Source organism: Pipra filicauda, unplaced genomic scaffold, assembly GCF_003945595.2.
Source record: "Pipra filicauda isolate LSUMZ 115617 unplaced genomic scaffold, ASM394559v2 scaffold24_size8852520_pilon, whole genome shotgun sequence".
Taxonomy (NCBI): domain Eukaryota; kingdom Metazoa; phylum Chordata; class Aves; order Passeriformes; family Pipridae; genus Pipra; species Pipra filicauda.
The window spans coordinates 3,517,370-3,537,887 of record NW_024104365.1 but is presented as its reverse complement, the minus strand read 5'-3'; the positions used below and the strand labels follow the sequence as shown (position 1 = coordinate 3,537,887).

The following is a 20,518-nucleotide window of genomic DNA, read 5'->3' as shown; positions in this document are numbered from 1 at the left end:
ATGTTGATGGGTTTTATTCTGTGGTTTGGTTTTTTTTCAGGGTGAAAATACAGTGGCTGCAGTGCCAGAGGAGAGTCGCCATGAGGGGAAAATTGGCTTTAAAATTTACAGAAAATATTTCACTGCAGGAGCAAACTACTTTGTGATTTTTATACTCATAGCATTCAATATTCTGGCACAGGTAAGTTGTTGGGAGCCACAAATAATATTAAATGTATTTTGGGTTTGCCTTTTTTCCCCACTTTTTTTCCTTTAATTTTCTTTTTGACATAATGTATACTTTTTACTGTGATGTGTCATTTAAAATGTTTGGGAGTGTTGTGTTCTTTAATAATTTTGTAGTGTACTCAGTCAAATTTTATGTGTCAGCATAGAATATTGGTACAGCATTGAGAAGTCTTGCACTGATCCTTACTTCAGCAATTTTAATATTTCAATAAAATAATGATTTTGATGACAACATGGCCAGTCTGATTTTTTGAAACAGAGAAGAAAATAGTAAGGTGTATAAAGTAGTGTTCAACAAACCTGAACAGTCATCATCTTTCCAGTTCAGGAGGGTAAAGAGGTTTATTGGGTATGGGAGTACAGAGTCCGACAGAAGTGTTCAAAGAACAGCTTGTCTGCTGGTAACTGCAGATCATGAGAAGAGCTAGAAGGAGGGTCACTGTTTAGCAAAATAAGAAAGTGAGGAAGGGGATAGGCAAATATTATGTGTAACGCAGACTGGAAAAGGTATGTAAAAGAATTTTTAAACAGGGAAAACTATTTTGATACTTACCGAAAGAAATGGTGAGTTGAGGAAGCTGCATGAAGATACCTTATTGCCTTTTTCTTCGTTTCCTGCTGAGAAAAGCTCAAATTCATTTCATGGAAATGATTTGGCTGGGTTGTAAAAAAAGTCTATATATTTTAACATGTTACTTAATTTTTACTTGTCCTTGATTCGAGTCTGTTGGAAAGATAGCAAAACAAGATCAGATCTCTGTAGTAGAACACCCACAACTTCAAATTCACGTGAACAGGGGTGTATGTTGAGATAAATAACCCTTTTACAAGTTTGAAGTCACTTCTTGTCAGAGAAGGAAGGTGGCAGTAGGAGTTTTTCCCTCCCTCTTCTTTCTCATCCTCCTTCAACCCTGTTTCTGGTCATTATCTCCCGTAAACACAAATTTCTGGACTGGTGACATCAGAAAGTTTGTTAATCAAAAAGCATTTTCAAATATCTCTAGTAGCAAATTTAGGAACTGGAAAAAATGAGTTCTTTAATGTGCAATTAACATACATGAGGAAAAGCTACTATATTTTGTTTGCTAAAGTATATTGCTTTCCTTTAGTTTGCTATCATGTAAGGTAATTTAAGGTAACTTCTTTCTTTGTAGAGCACCTTCTAATGTGCTTGGCAAATTGCTGCTGGTCTTGAAAGACTGGATGGCATACTTTCCTGAATATGTGATGTTTTCCCAGAGAGCTTGAAAGAATAGCAAGGAAATTTAATTTTCTAATTTTTTTTTCATTTTATAAGATGATTCTTGTGTTTGTCTCTTTTGCTCAAGGTGGCCTATGTGCTCCAGGACTGGTGGCTTTCTTACTGGTAAGTTGATGATAATAACTGGCCAGTCATTTCTGCCAGTCAAGTGCTGTTTGTTTAATAGAAATCAGTGTTGTATAGGTTTTTGTGGTAAGAGAATCTGTTCTAGGAAACTTCAAATTATACTTGATCTTCCTCTGCCTTCCGCTTATTCTGGGGGGGAGGGGGGAATTAAACCTTATGCTAAGTGCAGACTGTGATTGCATCTACTTGTGATGCATGACAGCATCGATACATGAGATCTTTTGAAGATTTTGACAGAGTTGAATCTAGAAACAACTAAACATACTTATTTGATGATGGTTATCTTCTGTATGCATTTCCACAGGGCAAATCGTCAAGAAAAGCTGAATCTCACAACAAATGGAAATAATGGAACAAATGGGACAGAACATCTGGACCTTAACTTTTATTTGGGAATTTATGCAGGTATTTACACATGCGTCTGTGTGTGTGTCTAAGAACTATTTATTGTCTGATTTATTGTAATAAAGAGTTTTGAGAGGTGTGAGGCAATGGCAATGTGGGAAAACGTGATTTCTAGCAGCAACTGAGCAATATCTTAACAGATTAGAAGCCTGAGTGTTGCTTCCTGATAAAAATAATTGCAGTAAAAGTTTAAAAATCTAAAAATCTAACAGAAGAAATAGGTTACGTGCAGACTCTTAATCTGCTTTGCCTGGATTTTAGAAAATAAACTAAGAATTGAGAATTCAGAAAGTCAGTCACCATAAGGTTGTGGCTATTGTCTGTACTAACTGAGGTAAATCTTCAGTCATTATATGGATGGGCAAGAGGCATTAGAAATGGATCTTCATTCTGTACTGTTCTAAAACTTTACATGGCTACATTCCTTCTGAAGTGCCATAGCAAAAGAACCAGTTTTTAAAAAGCATTCTAGGTGGGTATGCAAACGAGATTCTTAAAAAGCATTTCAGTGTATTTCAATAGGTAGCCATATATGCTTCTGAATATTCAGAAAAGGGTGTTGATCCTTGTATTCAGGCATCCAAACATCTTGAAATACTGCTCTGAAATATAGTAAAAATTGCTACAGAAAAATCACGTGCATGCTCTCAGACTCTGCTATTTAGCACTCCTAGTGATGTATGGTTTTGTACGGGATAGTACTTTCTGGATGGAGTTGTAAATGAGTTGTTTGTGTGAGCAAACAGGTGCAATGCCAGAAGGATATGCTTTGAATGTACTCAGAAACATCTCCATGGGCGAGAGAATATGTGGAGGATTTTTTGTTTGGTTTGTTTTATGGAATCCACATGATCTAAGTGCTTGACAGAAAACACTATGCTTGGCCTGGGAAGCAACAATTTAGGAGCCAGATAAACTGGGCTCTTATTTTCTCTGTGTAATGTCTTATTTCGTGAACTGTTCCAGTGGACTGCACAGTGTGATTGAATGTGGCAAATGTGACTTTCTCTGACCATATAATCTAAACCACATTACAGAAAATTTTATCCTTTAAGGCATATTTTGTTCTAGATAGCAGAACAACAGAAAGTACCTTTATATTGAAATGTTCGAGTGACTTAGTTGCAACAGTTGAACAGACAGCATTGACTGACTTACACAAAATTGTAGGTGAAGTTGACAAAGTTATAAAAAGATAGTACATCTCATGACGTACATAATAATCCAACTTACCTTCTTCTATAACTTCTGAAACAGTATAAAAAATTTAACATTTTTATTTCTGATTCCCAGTGTTTGGAAAAAGAAAAAACTTGCCACGGTAGTCCCTTCCAAGTCCTTGTTTTTATTATGAGACAAAGATTTGGAAGAGTAAAATTTCTGTTAATGGGAAACCCTGTTGGCCAGAACTGAGGTACCAGTTCCATGCCTTTTTTATAAAGCGAATGTTCGAAGGGCCCTTGTCTCTCTCCTACAGAGGTTCTAAGCTCCTAAATAGTGAAAGCAAAAACCTTTGGCTTAAGACAGATCAGGTGAAGGACTTGAAAGTATGTTTCATTTGTCGAAAGTACGTCTCCCCAACCATTAACTCTCTTAAGGTGTTTTGTTTTGTGTGGATCATGCCAACAGGTTCCAGTGGCTTCCAAGCCTGAGTAATGTTGTACAGAAATTTGGGGTTCCCAGGATGTGGTCCCTCTCCTCCTATTCCTCCCACAGACTGCTCTTAGGAATGGGCTGTGCCACAGCCTCCTGCTTAGTACCTTTCCTTCTCCCTTTTTGCATGACCCAGCTTTCCTGTTTCGGTACATTACTTTTGGAAAAGTTGTCTTTTACCTTCTTTTACTAGAATAGCAGTTGGGACAAGGCAAAGCAGCTCCCATCACAGCCATGTGCTTTTTTCTTAAAGACAGCACCTTACAGGATGTAAACAATAAACTGCAAGCAGACAAATGAAATAGTGATACCTTTTCTTGCTCCTTGGGAGCATACAGAAGGAAGCAGGATGGAATAACTTAACCACATCATGTAGCTTAAACCTCCCTCTTTCCCACTGTTACTATAGCTGTTCTTGAATTTTGTCCAGTTTTAATCTGCCCTTAGAATAGGACATGTTTTCTGTTGATAGAGTCTAACTTCAGGGTGTCCTCAAGGCCTGAGCATATGGGCTTGTGGTAGCTATGCTTATTTTCTGAAGCAGATCACCTGGAGCCTGGAAGCACTGCCAAATGTAAGGTTGACACCTTCCCTGTTCACCTTTATTGACAGGGAATTTGGGCAGCCACACTGGAGATTATGCACAACAAACAAAGCAGCAGCAATCTCATTCTTTGTTTCCATTTTTTGCCCTGTAGCACCACTGTCTTGTAAGTGGAGTTGTGCCCAGAAGAGAGACAAACAGTCTGCAGACCAGTTCCCCGGAAGGGCTCTCTTTCACGCGGCATAAACAGTGCATCTTATAAAATGTTAAAAGAAATACACATAATTTAAATGAATTGGTGTGGTTTACAAGAGGAAGAATGGCATGAGTGGTTTGGGCTGACTGGGAGTAACTCAAGGTTGTCTCTAAATAGCCATGTGTATATTACTTGGTTAGTACCTGCTGGCAAATGTTGAATCTTCACAGTGACCTCTGCAAGCCACAGTTATACACGGCACTGTGAAATGAATTTCTTAGTAAGGCTGTTATGCAGAGGGTTTAATACAGATTTATTTCATGGGTTGCTATATTTCTATAAAGTACCAATTCTTTTAAACCAAAAAAGAGAAATTGATTAAACTGATTCTGTGATAGTAACTGAAGCTAGTGACAAGTATATCTATGTTCTGCATTCAGTCTGAGTCCCCCTAGGCTTAAGTTTGGATTCTTGCTATATGCAGAAGGCAAGAGAATTTGGTTTTAGTTCAGTTTTATGTTTAAGGTTTTTTTTCTTCTGAAATATTCCTATTTTTATGTATGCTCTGTTTATGTTTTTTTTTATTTCAGGTTTAACAGTGGCTACAATACTATTTGGCATAATCAGAAGTCTTCTGGTATTTCAAGTTCTTGTCAATTCTGGTCAGAATTTGCACAACAAAATGTTTCAATCCATTTTGAAAGCTCCTGTCTTGTTTTTTGACAGAAATCCTATAGGTAAGTTTAATCGTAAAAAACACTAAAAAACACCTCAATATTTAATGTATCCCTGTGATTACGGTTTCTGGGCAATGACAATTTGATAGTGTTTTTGCACATTTATGGGGTTCTTTTTCTTCTCTTTAAATTTAAATTTTTACTTAAACACTCTAAATTTAACAGTATAGTCTTTTTAAATTTACAAGTCAGACTGATGGTTCACCTCACTGTCTCCAAATGCAGCCTACAGAACAATGAATTATCTGTAACTTTGGTGATGTACATTGACCTGTGTTTGCATTGCTGTTCTGATTCCGTTACACAAGGTGTCTTCAATACATTAAATGTGTATCTTTGTTTTTTGGGCATGCCTTGCGTGGGCTTTTCTTTGAAAGCTTAACCCCATGAATTATTTGCCCTTTTAAAAAATAATTTTAAACATGTGTGGTAATGCATAGTTTTGAGAAACTGCCTAGCTTATTGTCCTTCCGGAATGCACAAAAGGGTAAATAAAGTATGCAATTTAAAACTATAATCCAGATCCTTATGTTCTTCAAAAGAAATGAGAGAGAAGCTGGAGCAGAGTGAAGAGAGTTGGAAGTGGTACTGATTGATCTAGCCACTGGTTTCTCTCTTACATGAGAAACAGAAACCTGATGGTCTTGAGTCCCTTGGAAAAAAAAGGACATAGGCTTGTTCCCGTAGCTCCAGGAGGCATTTAATGATTGTAAGGATATATAGGAATGGCTTTATTATTTCAGAGAAATTAGTAATATTTTCAGGAAAAAAATACTTGTGAGAAAAAGGTTCATGACAATGATATGATGAATGAAATAAGTACAGTTTAATCTTAAAAAAACCCTACAACTGCGGAAGTTTAAGGCTGTGTTACATGGCCTACTAGCACTGGGAGTCTGTGGCAATGTAAATTCAAGGCCACTGCAAAGGATTAGAAGGGAAGCCATAAGCTCAAGTGACAGGTTAGTGGAGAGCTACTGAGAGCCCATACATCAGAAGAAATCATAGTGCTGATGTGGGCTGTTGTCAGATAGGCAAGGATTTTCCTCTTCTCTCTCTCTTGTGTATGTGTACAGCATATGCAGTAACTGTATTTTTGAGGGAATAGTCGTCATGTAAGAATGCCCATAAACCTGGCTCATCATAACAAAGTAAAAACTACAGAGTAAACATCAGCAACAACGTAGAGTAATACCAGTTTGCTTTATAACATACTGTGAAGCTCAAATTAGCAGTGCACTGTAAAACTGACATTCATAAAACCTGCCTATTGCTGGTATTTCACACACTGTTGTGACTTACAGATGTGTGTTTCTATAAATCAGCAGATATTTTATAATAGAAGATTAACTTCAGGATACATATATTTCTTTCCCTTCATCTTTCTTTTGGTCATGATTGCATGTGAAGGTTCTGATGTAAACATCTTTTGAAAAAGAAAAAAATAAAAGGGAAAAGATGACGTGAGACAGTGCTCTTGTTCAGAACTGCAGCACGTAGCAATTCTGAAATCCTGTTTGTAACATCTGTATTTCATTGTCTGATTTATATGGGTTTTTTACTGCATAGTTATAGAACTTCACATGCTATTTTTTGCATTGAGATGAGATGTATTTTTTGTGGGTTTTCCCATCTTTTTTAATATACCTGACTATGAAAGACATACTAAAAAGAAATTGAAATAATTAAATGCTCCTTTTTCTAGGTTTGTGTTTGTAATAGTCAAGCCAAACTATTAGTTATCATATCCCATATTAGCAAAGCTAATATTGCAATGTCAGATCTATCATTTAAGCATCCAGCATGTTCTCAGCATTTATGTGAGGTCCCAAAGACCTTAGCAAAAGCAATTGCTGAACTGATTTTGCTGTTTTATTTATCAAAAAATAATCAATTAAAAAAATGCCATGGCTACTATTTTGAACACACGGTGATCTGTGTTCCAAAGTCAAGGAAGGAAACTTAAATAAATAGATATCTCAAGCTCTTGGTAGTTCTTATTGGGGAAACATAGTAATGAGCAGCATCAGGGAGTCGACATTAGGAAATGGAAATATGTGGTGAATCATGACATGTCTGTCAGCTCCCAACAGTGTAGATCCAATCAGTCTTGGTGAATAAATAAGGTGATTTATTTCTAAAAAAATTGTGTTTTCTGAAGCAGTTTAGGCAGGAGCCCAAGATCTCTCTTTACAGATTGCATTAGCAATATATAGGGAGGGGAAGGTTCTAAAGGGAATAGTTACCCAGATGATAGAAAAATTTCAGTGTATTTTTGGAACCTGGATTACATAGCAGAGAGAGAAGAGGAATGTTAGGACCCCTCTCCTTTCTCCCTTCCCACCCCAAAATATTTGTGTTTACACAGATTTCACGTTTCTGTAATTTGGCATAGGTCTAAAAATAGGTAAACATTACTGCATGTTTTGCATCAGAAGAACCTTATTAATAAACGACTGTCAATTTCTTTCCTTCTTAAACATTTAACCTAACCCTATTGAGCTGATAATCCTAAGTGACTGAAGTGAATTGTCTTACCTAGCATTCAGAAAAAATTACCGGGTATTTCTGACTGAAATTCAAATTTATCAGCAGATATCTATACAGCATCAGCTATAGTGAAAAACAACTAAAGCTATAGTACAAGCTTGATGGGTAGTTTGAGATAATTGTTAGTGTTTTGGGCTTTTATCACATCTGACTCATCTGCATTTGCTGACAGAACTTATTTTTTATTGAGTGTAGAATCTGGCTCTCTTGCAACTTGTTTGCTCTTCTGTCCATATGCCAATAAGGGAGTGGCATGCATGTCAAAGTATCTGTAAGGTAGGAAGACGTGGACGTTTTCTGTTTCATAGTGAATGCTTTATATATTCCTCTTCACATGTCACTTGCAGGAATAAAAGGGTTGATTTCTGTGCATGTCTAGCACAAGAGGGCAGCATGATCTGTTTTATCCCAGTCGAGCATTACAATGGCTTGTTAGAAGGATAACAAAATTCATCTGTTACGTTCTTAGAGATGATATTTGAGGAGTGAATTTTCAACCTCTCTGCTGAGCAATAGTAATGTAGTTCAATTCAGTTGTCTTTATTATTTGCAAGTATAGTATTTTCTTCTGATGTTTTACACCATAAACTTTTCAGCTTCGTGTAGTGCTGAGTTCAGGAACTTCCTTGGTTTTTGGAATTAGTGGCCAAAAGTCAGATAGCCCTGTAGAGTCGGATGAGTCCCATTGGGGAGACCTTCTTCAGCCATTATTCCTTTTAATTTCTTTTTCAAGATGTTTGGAAAATTTCAAAACTAATTTGTTACAAAGCTAGGTAAAAGGGACCAGGACTTCAGCAGCAATGACTCAATTTGGGACTTCCCTCTTTTGAAATTAGTTTCTTATTGATAGTTTAGGAGATCCTAGTTCTGACAAGCTTCAGAATTTGATTCAAGATTACTTACTTAGCTTGTAAATGAATTGTTCTTTTCTGGGATTTAGGGACAGCGATTAGAGAAGGGATGCTAATGCAAAACTGCATCACTTTCAGTAATGGTAATTTTAGTGGAGGTTGTGTGTAATTTTGAATTGCATTGAGTTTAGGAAGCTGAAACCTACTGTTACTTTGCTGATGGGTGCTGTAAGAAATAATGAATGATATGCATTAATTTGTTCAGATAAAATAGGAATCCCTTCCCCTTCTAGAGATCTGTCTAAAATTTGAATTGAACCAGAATCACTACACAAATACATATGAAAATACAGTTTTTTTTCTTTTCTTTTTTTTTCTTTTTTTTAAGTTGTATCACTCCAAACTCTTGGTTCTGACAGGAAAAAGAAATATTTTGGCAGACTTTACAGCATTTCTGGCCTTCTTAGAAACGAGAAACATTGAATTGTGTGATGGTGTCCTCCACCTGTTACATTAACAGATTTTCCCCCTCCCCTCCAACCCCCCCAAATGCTTTGTGGAAGCTTTAAATAAACACTGATCCCTTTGGGTGCGTACCTAGACTTTGAGATTTGACCAGGTTATAAAGAGAAATGTTCTTTTTTGGTTTTGGCAGTCAGAAATTACATTCTGAACTGATAGCTAATAGCAGCACATAAAAGCAAACTCCAAATATAAAAAGATAAAAACGTGAAAGAAAGCTGTTGTTATAACGAAGAGTTTGTTTTTCTTTAAGGCACAAGGATTTTAATTATGGTGTTCATAAATCAAGTGTTGAAATGTCTATAATTTGACAGAGAAAGTTTCTTTATAGGATTAAAAGCATGTTCATCAATGCGCAAGTGCATTTTATCTGACAGAAGTGTCAAATGGGCAATGTTGTTTAAAGTGTTTCAACCATATAATATTTGAAATGAATATGATATTTCAGCAATCTGAAAATTACAATGCTGATAATGAGGTTGTTAAATTATACTTTATCAGTTGGATAGTGAAACTGCGCTAGTTAGCCTACATTAATGTATGCTTGTTCACACAAGTGATTCTGCTGAACAAGTAGCATGTTTAAACAAGAAATACTGGTCTTAAACTGTGTGATTTACAGTAGGTGGTGTTTTGGCATATCATGCAGTTAACAAGGCAAAGCTTCATGTTAAGATATTTCGTTTGTAGTCTCATTCGTCACTGATATAAATATTCAGTAGCAATGCCAGGAAATGTATTGTATTCCTATTTGACTCAATGACTCAATTGCTTTCTTTTTTTTTTTTTTTTTTTTTTTTTTTTTTGGAAACGAGATCTGTGCTATCTTTCTGATGCAGTTTTCAGATATATCCTTGTGGTCAAGATGAATTCTACAGGATTGTGAAAAACTACACCAGCTCTTTTGACAGCTTTCATGTTCTCTTAAGCTAATACAAAAAAATACATTGTCCTTAAAGCAGCAGAGGCTTCGTTTTTGACTCTCTGTGCCAAGCGCTAAGGCACGTTCACATATGCGCAGGTTTGTTAGTTTATGTTGAAAAGAAGTCCCTGTAGGACAGCCTTTTGTTGTAAAATAAAAACACAGATTCTCTCTTCTGTGTTGGTAATCACTTGCATTTGTTGTTATTAAGATGGCAACACAATGGGTTCCATCAATCATCAAGATCCTTAACAATCACACAATGTTGTAAATATTATGTTTGGGTGTTTGAGTGGAACAGCTCGTCACTGAAGTAGGTGTGGTAATTAAAACCTGTTAGGTTGCTACATGTGTTAAAGAAAAACCCTTTAATGTTTTTTTCATATAACAATGGTGATATGTACTTTGAATCTTATCAGGGTGTGATTATTAAATGATATTTTGTGGGAGTTGCTCATTTACTGTTAATATTATCATGGCTTTGTTAGGAGTTTAAATAGCCTTATGCTTCCATGTGTTTTATCACCATTATGATTCTGTCAAGAGTCTTATAAAGTTGATTGCTATAGGAGTAGTCTTTAAAGTTAGTAAATAGCACTCTGGAGTTATGTTTACATTTATTATCTATTAGCATAATTCAACTCTATCTTATTCTTTTCTGCAACAATAATTGAATGAAACTTGGCCGTAAACTGATGAGACAAGCCCATTACATTTTCAGTTCACCGAGTCAGTGCTCACCCTATTTATGCTTAATACGGGAGATAAAATTAAAAGGTTTACGGAAAAGCTGTTTGTAGGAGGGGATGGGACATTATTTGATAGGGAAATAACGTGAAGCTTGTACTGACAGCCACTTCCAAGTGCAGTCTCCTGCTTTCCTGGCATAAGATTTCACGTCCCTGCACAGAGATTTTCTGTCTTCTTCACATTAAGATTCCCTGGTGGGGAAAATGGCCTGCTGCGAAACTCATTTCTGACCATATGCTGACCTGCCCAGATACTGTGAAGTCTAGTGTTTTCATTCGCTAAAGCAACTACAGAGAGAGCTGCTCTCACCCTCCTCAGCTGAGCAAAAAGGAGGCACGGAATGCTGACCAAGGCGGTGAAGCCTAATTAAAAATACTGGCTTTAGAAGACCATACAGAAGCTGTTCAGAGACATCCCTTTCCTGCAAGTGTAGTGGGAAACAAAATGGAAATTTTGTTTTAGTCTTTCATAGATGGCAGGCTGTTTTGATCAGATTGTGGCAAGGAGGAAGGAAATGTTGGTTGGAGGCACTTGAAAACAGAGGGAGAGACTGCTATAATATTGATGGAAAACTGCAAGGGGCTTAAAAAGAGGGCCTAGCTAAGGTGGTAAAGCTACCAATAAGCTTTTAGAGGTAATCCAAAATGGAGTATTTTTTTGTTTTGATAATAACTATTTTAAATATATACTTTTTATTTGCTATTTATAATCCACTTTAAAATTGCGGGTTGCTGCTATGACTGCTGTTGGTAGTGGGGATTGGATGTGCCACATGGATAGAGAGAATCTCCTTCCTTGCTCTTCATGGATGCCTATTCTGGATGGGAATTGAATATTTTTGAGAAATTAGAAAAAACTTAGCCAAAACTCACTTTCATTCCACCTTGGAACAAGGCATGAGCATTTAAAAAAAAAAATTATTTTGGAGAAGAGCAGAACAGGGGTAATGAATAGCCAGGTAGTGAGACCATGTATGTGGAACGTGAGGAAGGCAGACCAGATCTTCTCCCTCTCTGATATAATACAGGCCTCGAACATGTTGCTCCCCCATCCCAGGGGAAAGCCATGCACATCAGGCTCTTGGCTCTCCTGGGCTTTTTGCTGTGCCATAACCTTTCGTGGCTGTCTCTTACGGACACACAGACACAATTAGACGGCTGTGGTGTTTGCAGAGAAACCAGCTTGTTTTGGTGGGATATTTGTGGTTTGGTTTTTTTTTTTGTTTTGTCTGAGTAGCCAGAAATTAAGATAAAACAAATACTATCACAGTGCAAACTCATTTCATCAGCACTGTTCTGCTTTATACTGCACAGAATTCTTTCTCCCAGATGATCCTAGGTAATCTGCACTGCAGCATCTGGGTGAATTAATTACTTGGGGTTTGGTTATTTTTTTTCAGATTGCCAGCATCTTGCAGATTATGCAACAAGTGAAGATTAGTTTGTGCCCGTGGTGATCTTGTAGAGTGTTTGGAACAAAAGGCACTTCTCCATCCAAAATTAAAATTTTAGTGTGGAAAAGAATGGATGTTGTATGTGAGTCTACCGGCTTTGGCAATCCAGAATAAAACCCAAAGAATAGAAATAACAGTGGATACAGAGGTATTGAATCGAACTAGACGTCATTGTGCTGTTCAGTTTAAAAAATACAAACTCGATAGAGTTCATTACTTAAGTTATTTACAAAAGTACAATACAGCATTAGTTGCTTGCTTCCACCCTGCCTTCCCCAGATATTATTTTTTTTTCTCTGTCAAAATCATTAGTACTTTATCAGAGGCTTTTTGTTATGTATTCAGGTTAATACATATGCAGGACCTCCTTCAAATGTTGGTTTTTGATGTAATTTTGTGGAAGATAATGTTATATTTGGAGGAGGCAACATTATGACAAGCTGTACTTGTTGACAGCTACCAGTCTTATGAGAGCTTTTCAAAGTGTTTTAAAATAGCATCTAGCATATGAAGAACTTTTTTTTGTTTGTTTTATTAGTTTCTGGATGGTAGTCCTGTAAGTAGAGTGCCAGTATGTAATGGACATTAAATGACTGCTTGTGACAATACCAACCTTGAGGTAGGTACCTTGAAACTGGAAACTGCAGGTTAATGGAGGTTTGTTTTAATGTTCATTTAAATTTGGACTCTTGTTGAACATTTTTCTAGGTGATTCTTATTTGCATGTTTTGTTGCCCATAGCTTTTGATTTTGGCTTGAGTAGAATAGTTAATTGTTACGATCCCAAAAGGAGGCTGTGGAGTGAGGAGATTTATGAAAAGTCTGGAGAAGCTGGGGCTGCTTTAGCTGTTACTCACCTAATGTTGAGTAGGAAATTGTATTCATAGAGCCAGCATGCAAAGCAAACTGTCTGTCTACTGTGTGGCAGAAAGGTGTCAAAGTCTTTATTCTCAGCTGTTTGGTTCAGAGTAGAAGGCCTTTTTTAGCTCAGGAGGTGATTTTACTTTTGTGTTGGCTTTTCAGTGTTAGAGAAGACTAACAAATGACTACTGACCTGTTTGCCTTCTAGTTGTAGGATGCCCTCATCCTTCCTCATTTACCAGTTAAAAAAAAAAAAAGATTATAGAGGTCACTAATATTTCTCGAACTTGAGCTTTTATCATATGCTACTTGCGCAACATTTACGATATTAGTAAACTCAGAGGAAGTTTAAACTCCTCATAAGTTCATGAGGTTTTTCTGTCCACTGGCACAGTCCTTGCCAGTTTTCATCTGCTGTGTACCTGAATTCATCCTCTGCTTTTTGTGTCTGGGAATGCATTCGCTGCATACCGGAATTCATCCTCTGCTTTCTGTGTCTGGGAATGCATCGACTGTGTACCTGAATTCATCCTCTGCTTTCTGTCTCTGCTTTTCCATCTCTTCCACCCCCTTTACACTGTCTTCTGTGAATGTCCTGCCCTCTTTCAAGCATAGATCTTCACTAACCTGAGTTAGTGTTGGGGCATAGAGTGCAAAATAGTCTGAGAGTGCTTGGAAATTGGAGAAGGTGAAGATTTGGAACATGGACATTCTTGCTGGTAATTATAAGGTATGATAGGTAGAGGATAGATGGCCTAACTTTTCTTTTCCTCAGTATTCTTTTTGTCAGATTTGATGAGATTTCTGTGTGTGTGTGGTAAACCTCTTTTTTTCTTAATGAAGTTATTGTCTGTTTAATATGCAAATGATGCAATGCAGAATATTCTAATTCGTGTGTAGGCAAGAAAAACCTCTCTGCTTTGTGGTAAGCTTCCCTTCATTGGGAATACATATTCCTTTGTCCTTGTGTGTATTCATTTCTCTGCATAATTTCATGTTCATGAGTTTGAATGTTCACAACCCAAAATAAATACACTTGAGTCTAAATTTTAGGCAAAAAATCCTACATGTGTTCCTAAGATGTCATAATAAATTTCTCATATAGGAATATAGGAGGGGGACAGTAGGTGATTAGATGCCAGGAGCATTTTCTCAATAGTTTTTTTCTTCACCCCTCTCTCTCCTTTTCAATATGAACAGCTAAATCTGTAAACTTTACAGTATCTCATTCATCTCTTCTTCCAGAGCACTTATTTTTTTGTTTAGAATCTGTTATGCTGATCTTTAGAGAAAAGGTGGTGTCTGTCTTCAGTTAGAGAGATTTGGTTTAGAATGTTAAATGTTTTATGTACAGCAATCTTCTCATTACATAGGATAATGAACAGTTTCAGAAGTACTGTTGCTGTCTATCACTGGTGTTTGCTTTCTCTTCCCTCTCAGGGAAATAGGGGAATATATCCTTAATACTGGGCAACTTAAAGGTAACTACTACCAACTCTTCCTTAAACCATTTTACCATTTTTCAGTCAGGAAATACCAGAAATATTCTGGAAAGCTAACAGTAATTGTTTACTTTTGGCTAGGCATTTAGACAGGAGAGAGGAGATTTGTTCTTTTAAGAGGAGACTGGGAACCAAGGGAGAAAAGGAAGAAGCATTATACTAACCTCCAGCAAAGCATATGGACGTGTGTATATATATATGTATTTTTAATATATATGTGTGTGTACGTAGATAAATATTAAAAATATGGTTCATTCTCATTTTCTCTTACCACTGGAGAAAAAACCAATTATTTGATGCTCATTTAAGACAAAAGTTACCTGCAGAAACCTTTGCAAATTGAAAGCCCCAGAACTGTGAACTATAGATGGCTTTAGCTTTAGAAGTGTCATCTTTTTTTCTATTAAACTAACAATATATAGAGAACATTTTTTCTTCAGTATTTTCAACAGAAAACTAGTTATGCTAGACTTATTCCGATATTCAGAAATCTTATCTAAGTAGTGCTTTCAAAATAAAGCCAAATTTGAGAGAAAAAAGTGCCTTAAGGTTTTTATAAAGCTGACAAGTTTTAATATTCCAAATATGTAGTGACAATGATCTTTTTTCATAATTAAGCTACAAGTATGGTTTAATATTGAATTCAAAGCCATTCTCTAAACGCTGCTTACATTTAAACCCTCAAGAATCCCCAAGAGAAAAAATGGAAAAAACAATCCCGACACTTTTTTTTTTTAATTCAGATAAGAAAAAATAAACTCTGCTGCACCTCAATTTAATAACCAGTGTGGCTCAGCTACTACCGAAGGCTTAAGGACAGTGTCTAGAAGTGATTGTTCAGAAATAAGTGTTTCTCAAAGATTATGAGGGCTTATACAGATGATTTTGTGCACCTGCTGAGTGTTCGAGAGTGCAAATGTCCAATCTGACGCTTTGCAGAAGTGTTTATTTGCTTGAAAATAGAAACATTCCTGTGGAAAAACAGGATTTAATTAATTGTTGTCCCAACTTAGCCACGCAATAAAGCAATATTGTAGCATACTATTAATAGAGACACGAACGTTTAGTGACATGCAAAATGCCAAGTTTGTGAAATGATCTGTTACCAGCTTAAAATGTAGTACTGTGAACACTGCTTAATTTGTTAATACCTTCATACTCTGCTTCTGTTGTTTGTACTTTTCATGAGATGCAAGGTGGTCAAATGCTTATCGAGTGCTTGTTATTAGTTTTTAAATAGTCACAAAGGTATTTTGAATAGAAATCTTCAATTAAATAGGCAGAAGAAGAACAAGTTAGTACAAGTGAAAGACAGTAGGTTTAGATTAGATATTAGGAAAAAACCCCTTTGCTTTGAGGGTAGTGAGGCACTGGAACAGGTTGCCCAGAGAGGCTGTGGTTACCTCACCCCTGGAAATGTTTAAGGCCAGGTTGGACGGGGCACTGAGCAACCTGGTCTAGTGGAAGATGTCCCTGCTCATGGCAGGGGGTTTGGAACTTGATGGTCTTTAAGGTCCTTTCAACCCAAACCATTCTATGTTTCTGTGATTCTGCGGGTCTTGGAAAACAGAAGAATACATTCATTCTTTTACTCTATGAGGAGGAGATACAAAAATACAATTCCAACTAGCGACCTGCAGCACATTGTAAATGTTGGGTTGCATCTGAATTACTTGACTTTCAGCATAGCAGATAAAGGCTTTAGACCTTTCATGCCTCTCAAGATTTGTTGTAAAGCAGGCATTTGTGCTTGTCTTTCATCTCATTTTTAAGGGGATAGTGGCTCTTCATAATGGAGCTTGACCAGCAGGAATAGACAGAGTATGCTGCTGGTGTAAGAGGAAGTGTGGTGGGTGTAACATTTGGTCCTTAGACCAAATTTTCCTCTTGCTGTATGCCTTTCTGCTATAATACCAAAGCAACTCAGAGAGGAAACAGAGCAAGGAAGGCAGTTATTTTAATTAGTGAATTTTATCCTTAAAGACTCTTCGATCTAATTCGGTCTTCTGATTTTCTGTTGATTCTTCCAAATGCTTCAGACTTACTCAGACAAAAGCCTTTTTCTTCACAATTGTCAAATTTCATTGAATCTCAAGTCTTGGTGATAGAGCTTAATTGTCAGCAAAATAAGTCTTGGTTTCTGTAAATTGTTTGATCCTCAATTGGTTTAGAAGTGACAATATACTTTCATTTGCAGGGTTTAGATACTGTTTCTGTCTGGCATATGGAGCAAAGTTGGACCAACTGAAGACATTATTTCAATTGTTTTCTGTCAGGAAGGCTTAGACAACGAGCTTAATCTCAGATCCTTTAAAGTTCAAGCATCTGCCACTAGGGGCAAAAATTATTTTCCTGTAGGCATTTATCTTTTATTGTAGATTTACTGTGCTGCTTCACTTGGTTGATAATCTAATTTAAACCTTGAAGATGAGTCATACCTCCTCAAGGGGATTCACAGCTAGTTTAAATTCTCTGATGTCAGAACCTTTCAGTTCTTCTAGGATCTGAACATAAGGGTCCTTTGGGTGTCAGAATGCACCGAGAAGAAAAGAATATGACCCATGCAAGTTCTAACACTTGAGAGAGTTTTACAACATACCTGAGATTGTTTTTCAGTACTTTCAGTACTAGTTCAGGTAATTCATGATGTCTTGACTTAATTTAGGTTGTAATTGTGCTCAGTGGTCCATTGTGGACAGACATCTGTAGGTATGAGTGTGGTACCCTGTTGAAGTAAGGTACCTTTTGGAAGGTAGAATAGACCATATGCTATACTAGAGACTTTTGTTTCATAAGAGCAGCATTTTGTATACCAACTGTGATGTGATAGTTTTCCAGAAAAACACTGGATTATGAAAGGTTACAAAACCTTGTTGTCAAGAGGCATTTCAGTCACCTTCCTTCAGAAAACCAAAAGAAACAAACACACACAATCTCAATTGTGCAGAAGGCCCTAAAAGGTTTTATTGTGATCCAAACACTTAAACTTTTTCATGACCTCTTCCTGAAAGCATGACCACTGTATAGTTGACTGCTAAGAAATTTAGGAATCGAATGTTCATATTTGGAATGTGAATTGCTATATAAGAACTTCTTCAGAGTTAGGGAAGGACAACATAGACATTCAGAAAGTTAAGAGGCATTGTAAATACCATTCAGCTGTGATGAAAAGTTTATTGGATGCTTTTCATATGCGTTCAAAAGTTACGCTACATTTTTAAAACTGTCAGAACCAACATTTGTTCTCCAGATATTGTAATTAAATAACTACAATGCTAAGTTGTTACTAATTAATACTCTATAATATTTATAGCGGTTGGTTTCTTGACACAGTTTTGCCTCTCTTTTTTTTTTTTTGCTTGGAGGTATACTTTTGTTTCATATATTTTAGTGATGTATCTGCAAATTGATCCAGAATCAAGTTCTGAGCTCATGCTGTTTTGTGAAGAGGGAAGCAAAAACACAAGATCTTTTGCTGTCATTTGCTTTCATTATTATATGTGTATTTTTCCATTTTAATCCTCCTTATCACAAATTTGGGTAGTGTCTTCTTCCGTGCAGAATAATGGCAAAGCAGTTGTTTTAAAACAACCTTTCCTAAAATATCTCGGGTCAGACTGTGTTCAGTGATTATTGCAAAACTTGTATATTACAAAATGTAACTTGTGCTTTAGGTCCCTGAGAAGATTTTAATATAGTGGTTTATATGTTGAATATAGATACTTGAATGATAGGTATTTTTGTCATAGTCTTTACATGGCTCCTCAGGTGTCCAGGTCATTGCAGTCCTGGAACATCTTTCATCCTAATGTGTCTGATGTAGTTTCAGCAGAGAAGCTGTTGGTTTAAAAAAATGAACAAAACCAAATTGTGGTGAAAATGAGTGTCAGGAAAACAAATGAATGCATAAATAAGTGAACTGTTAGGACTCAATGACAAACATGTTTATTTTGAAGGAAGAAAGAAAACTTTTACAGATAATTCCTTTGCCTGAAATCTTAATTGGTCTTGTGAAATCTTAAGACCCCATGTAAGTGAAATTAAACAAACTAATCAGAGTTATACTCTAAAGACTAATGAGACACAACCTAGTTGTTGCCCCTGCAGTTCTGTAGCTAGCAGAGTGAAATATGCTCCTATAAGAGCAGTTTAAAGCAAGAAGTAACTAAAATCCTCTGAATACTTTTCTAAAGGCATCTCTTTAAATAGGTAGTAAGTCTTTCCTCGTCTGTCAGAGTATAACCTTGTGAATAGTCTGTATGTGTCCAGTGCTTATGTTTATATGCAGTATGTCCTGCCATCTTCCTTCAGGTGACAGTGGCTTTTTGGCTTCCACAGTTTTAGTTTGGGAACTGTTTCAGAACCTGATTGCTGTAAATATTTCTCATGTTTTTCTGTTGCCTTTACAGCTCATTTGGTGCTGTTGTAGTTACCCTATCTGGCTCTTTTTGTCACACTGCATTTCCAAAACATCAGTTCAGACACTCTCCTGGTTTAAGTGTTGCAATCCCCTTCTGTTCACCTTCTATTCTCATTTTCTTTGTCCCCAACTCTTTCACACTTCCTAGCCTCTGCTTTGCTGTGTTGGGCTTCATGTCTTAGTTATGCGTGGGATGTTGTTCTCCCCTCTTTTTCAAGTGTACTTATTTGCACCTAGAGCTTGTACCATTCCATGGTGAAGGGGAATGGAAGAAGCAATGTTGAAGGAAGAGGGAGGAGAGGAAACAGAGAATATGCAGAGAATAAAGCTGAGGCTGAAGGAGAGGATATGTGCAAGCAGCCAGTCTGCACAGGGCAAAAATTTAAGTCAGTATGTACACAAAGCTCTCTCAGTATCCAAACATCCCAAGTTGAGGAACTTCTGTGACTGTTACTACCAACTAGTCACTTGACAGTTCTGACTTGCAGCTACACCCCAGGGCCAGATGGAGAGAAGACTTTTTCTTGATTTTATGACCCCAATGTACTGTGAGAGAGTCTAATAGGAGCTGTAGAGAGAAGTGTGACTTGGTTTGAGCATTAACCCCCTTCCCATGCAAAACTTTTACTATTTCTGGTAACCAGAACTTTTGGCACATTCCAGTGTTTTTAACTCCTTCCCTCATCATTTTGCTTCCTTATCTTTCATGCTTACATCTTTGTAACTTCCTGCTTTCTGTGAGGTAAAGTTCATCCACAAGCTGGCTCTTCTTCATCTTAAAATCATCCCTCAAGTTACATCAGTATCATTGTAACCGCAGTATATACACCGACAGTAGTTAAGCATATGGGTGGAGAAACTCATTAATTCCATGACCCCTTTGTGTTTTTGTACTTAAACAAAAGGCAAAAAGGCACACATCTTGTCCTGCAACTTTCTGTTCCAGCTTAATGTTGCATCTTCTCTTTGCTTGTTGTTCCTTTTATAGTCAATTGTGTTGGTTTCTCTTAACTGACACAACAGACTCTTCGGGGCAGGGCTACGTGATGGTCCAGTATGCATCCTAGTGAGGCTCTGCCTCCCACTTCATATGTATTAATCCTCTTTTGGATGTTTCTGTCGTGCAAATAACAAATGGCAATGTTCTCAGGAGTCCCTGGCTGCAAATGGCACTCTTCTATTTAGGTCTGTTTATTTATTGAGGAGTTCCTAGTGTAAATCAGAGCTTCACAGTGAAGTCTGTCTTTGAACTTAAAAAAGACAAAAGAGTTTGTGAATTTTATTCACTTCTGCTTGAATGACTGTTCAATGAAGTAGTTTTTTTCCTCCTTGATGTGTGAATTTTTTTCTCTGTTTAAAGACAAGTGAAGAAATGTTGCTGTTAACTTATTTATCATTCTAAGTTTCTTTCTTATTATTTAAAAACCATGTAAAATTAGAAAATTATACGGTGACTTTTTTCTTAAATTTTAAGTGACATATGTAAGTATATGTTTTTAAAATAATTTAACCTCTAGTATTCAGCTGTCAGAAGATC

General features: G+C 36.7%; 1 protein-coding gene across 5 annotated transcripts in view; it reads left to right on the top strand.

Annotated features, from left to right (window-relative positions):
- Positions 1-20,518, top strand: part of ABCC4 (ATP binding cassette subfamily C member 4) — a 147,532-nt gene that overhangs the window by 50,530 nt on the left and 76,484 nt on the right. For all 5 annotated transcript variants that reach the window (XM_027712842.2, XM_039381997.1, XM_039382000.1 and 2 more), the window contains exons 16-19: positions 41-181; positions 1,557-1,594; positions 1,920-2,020; positions 5,004-5,150. In XM_027712842.2, the coding sequence (XP_027568643.1) occupies positions 41-181; positions 1,557-1,594; positions 1,920-2,020; positions 5,004-5,150 (427 nt within the window). The remainder of the gene's footprint in view (positions 1-40; positions 182-1,556; positions 1,595-1,919; positions 2,021-5,003; positions 5,151-20,518) is intronic.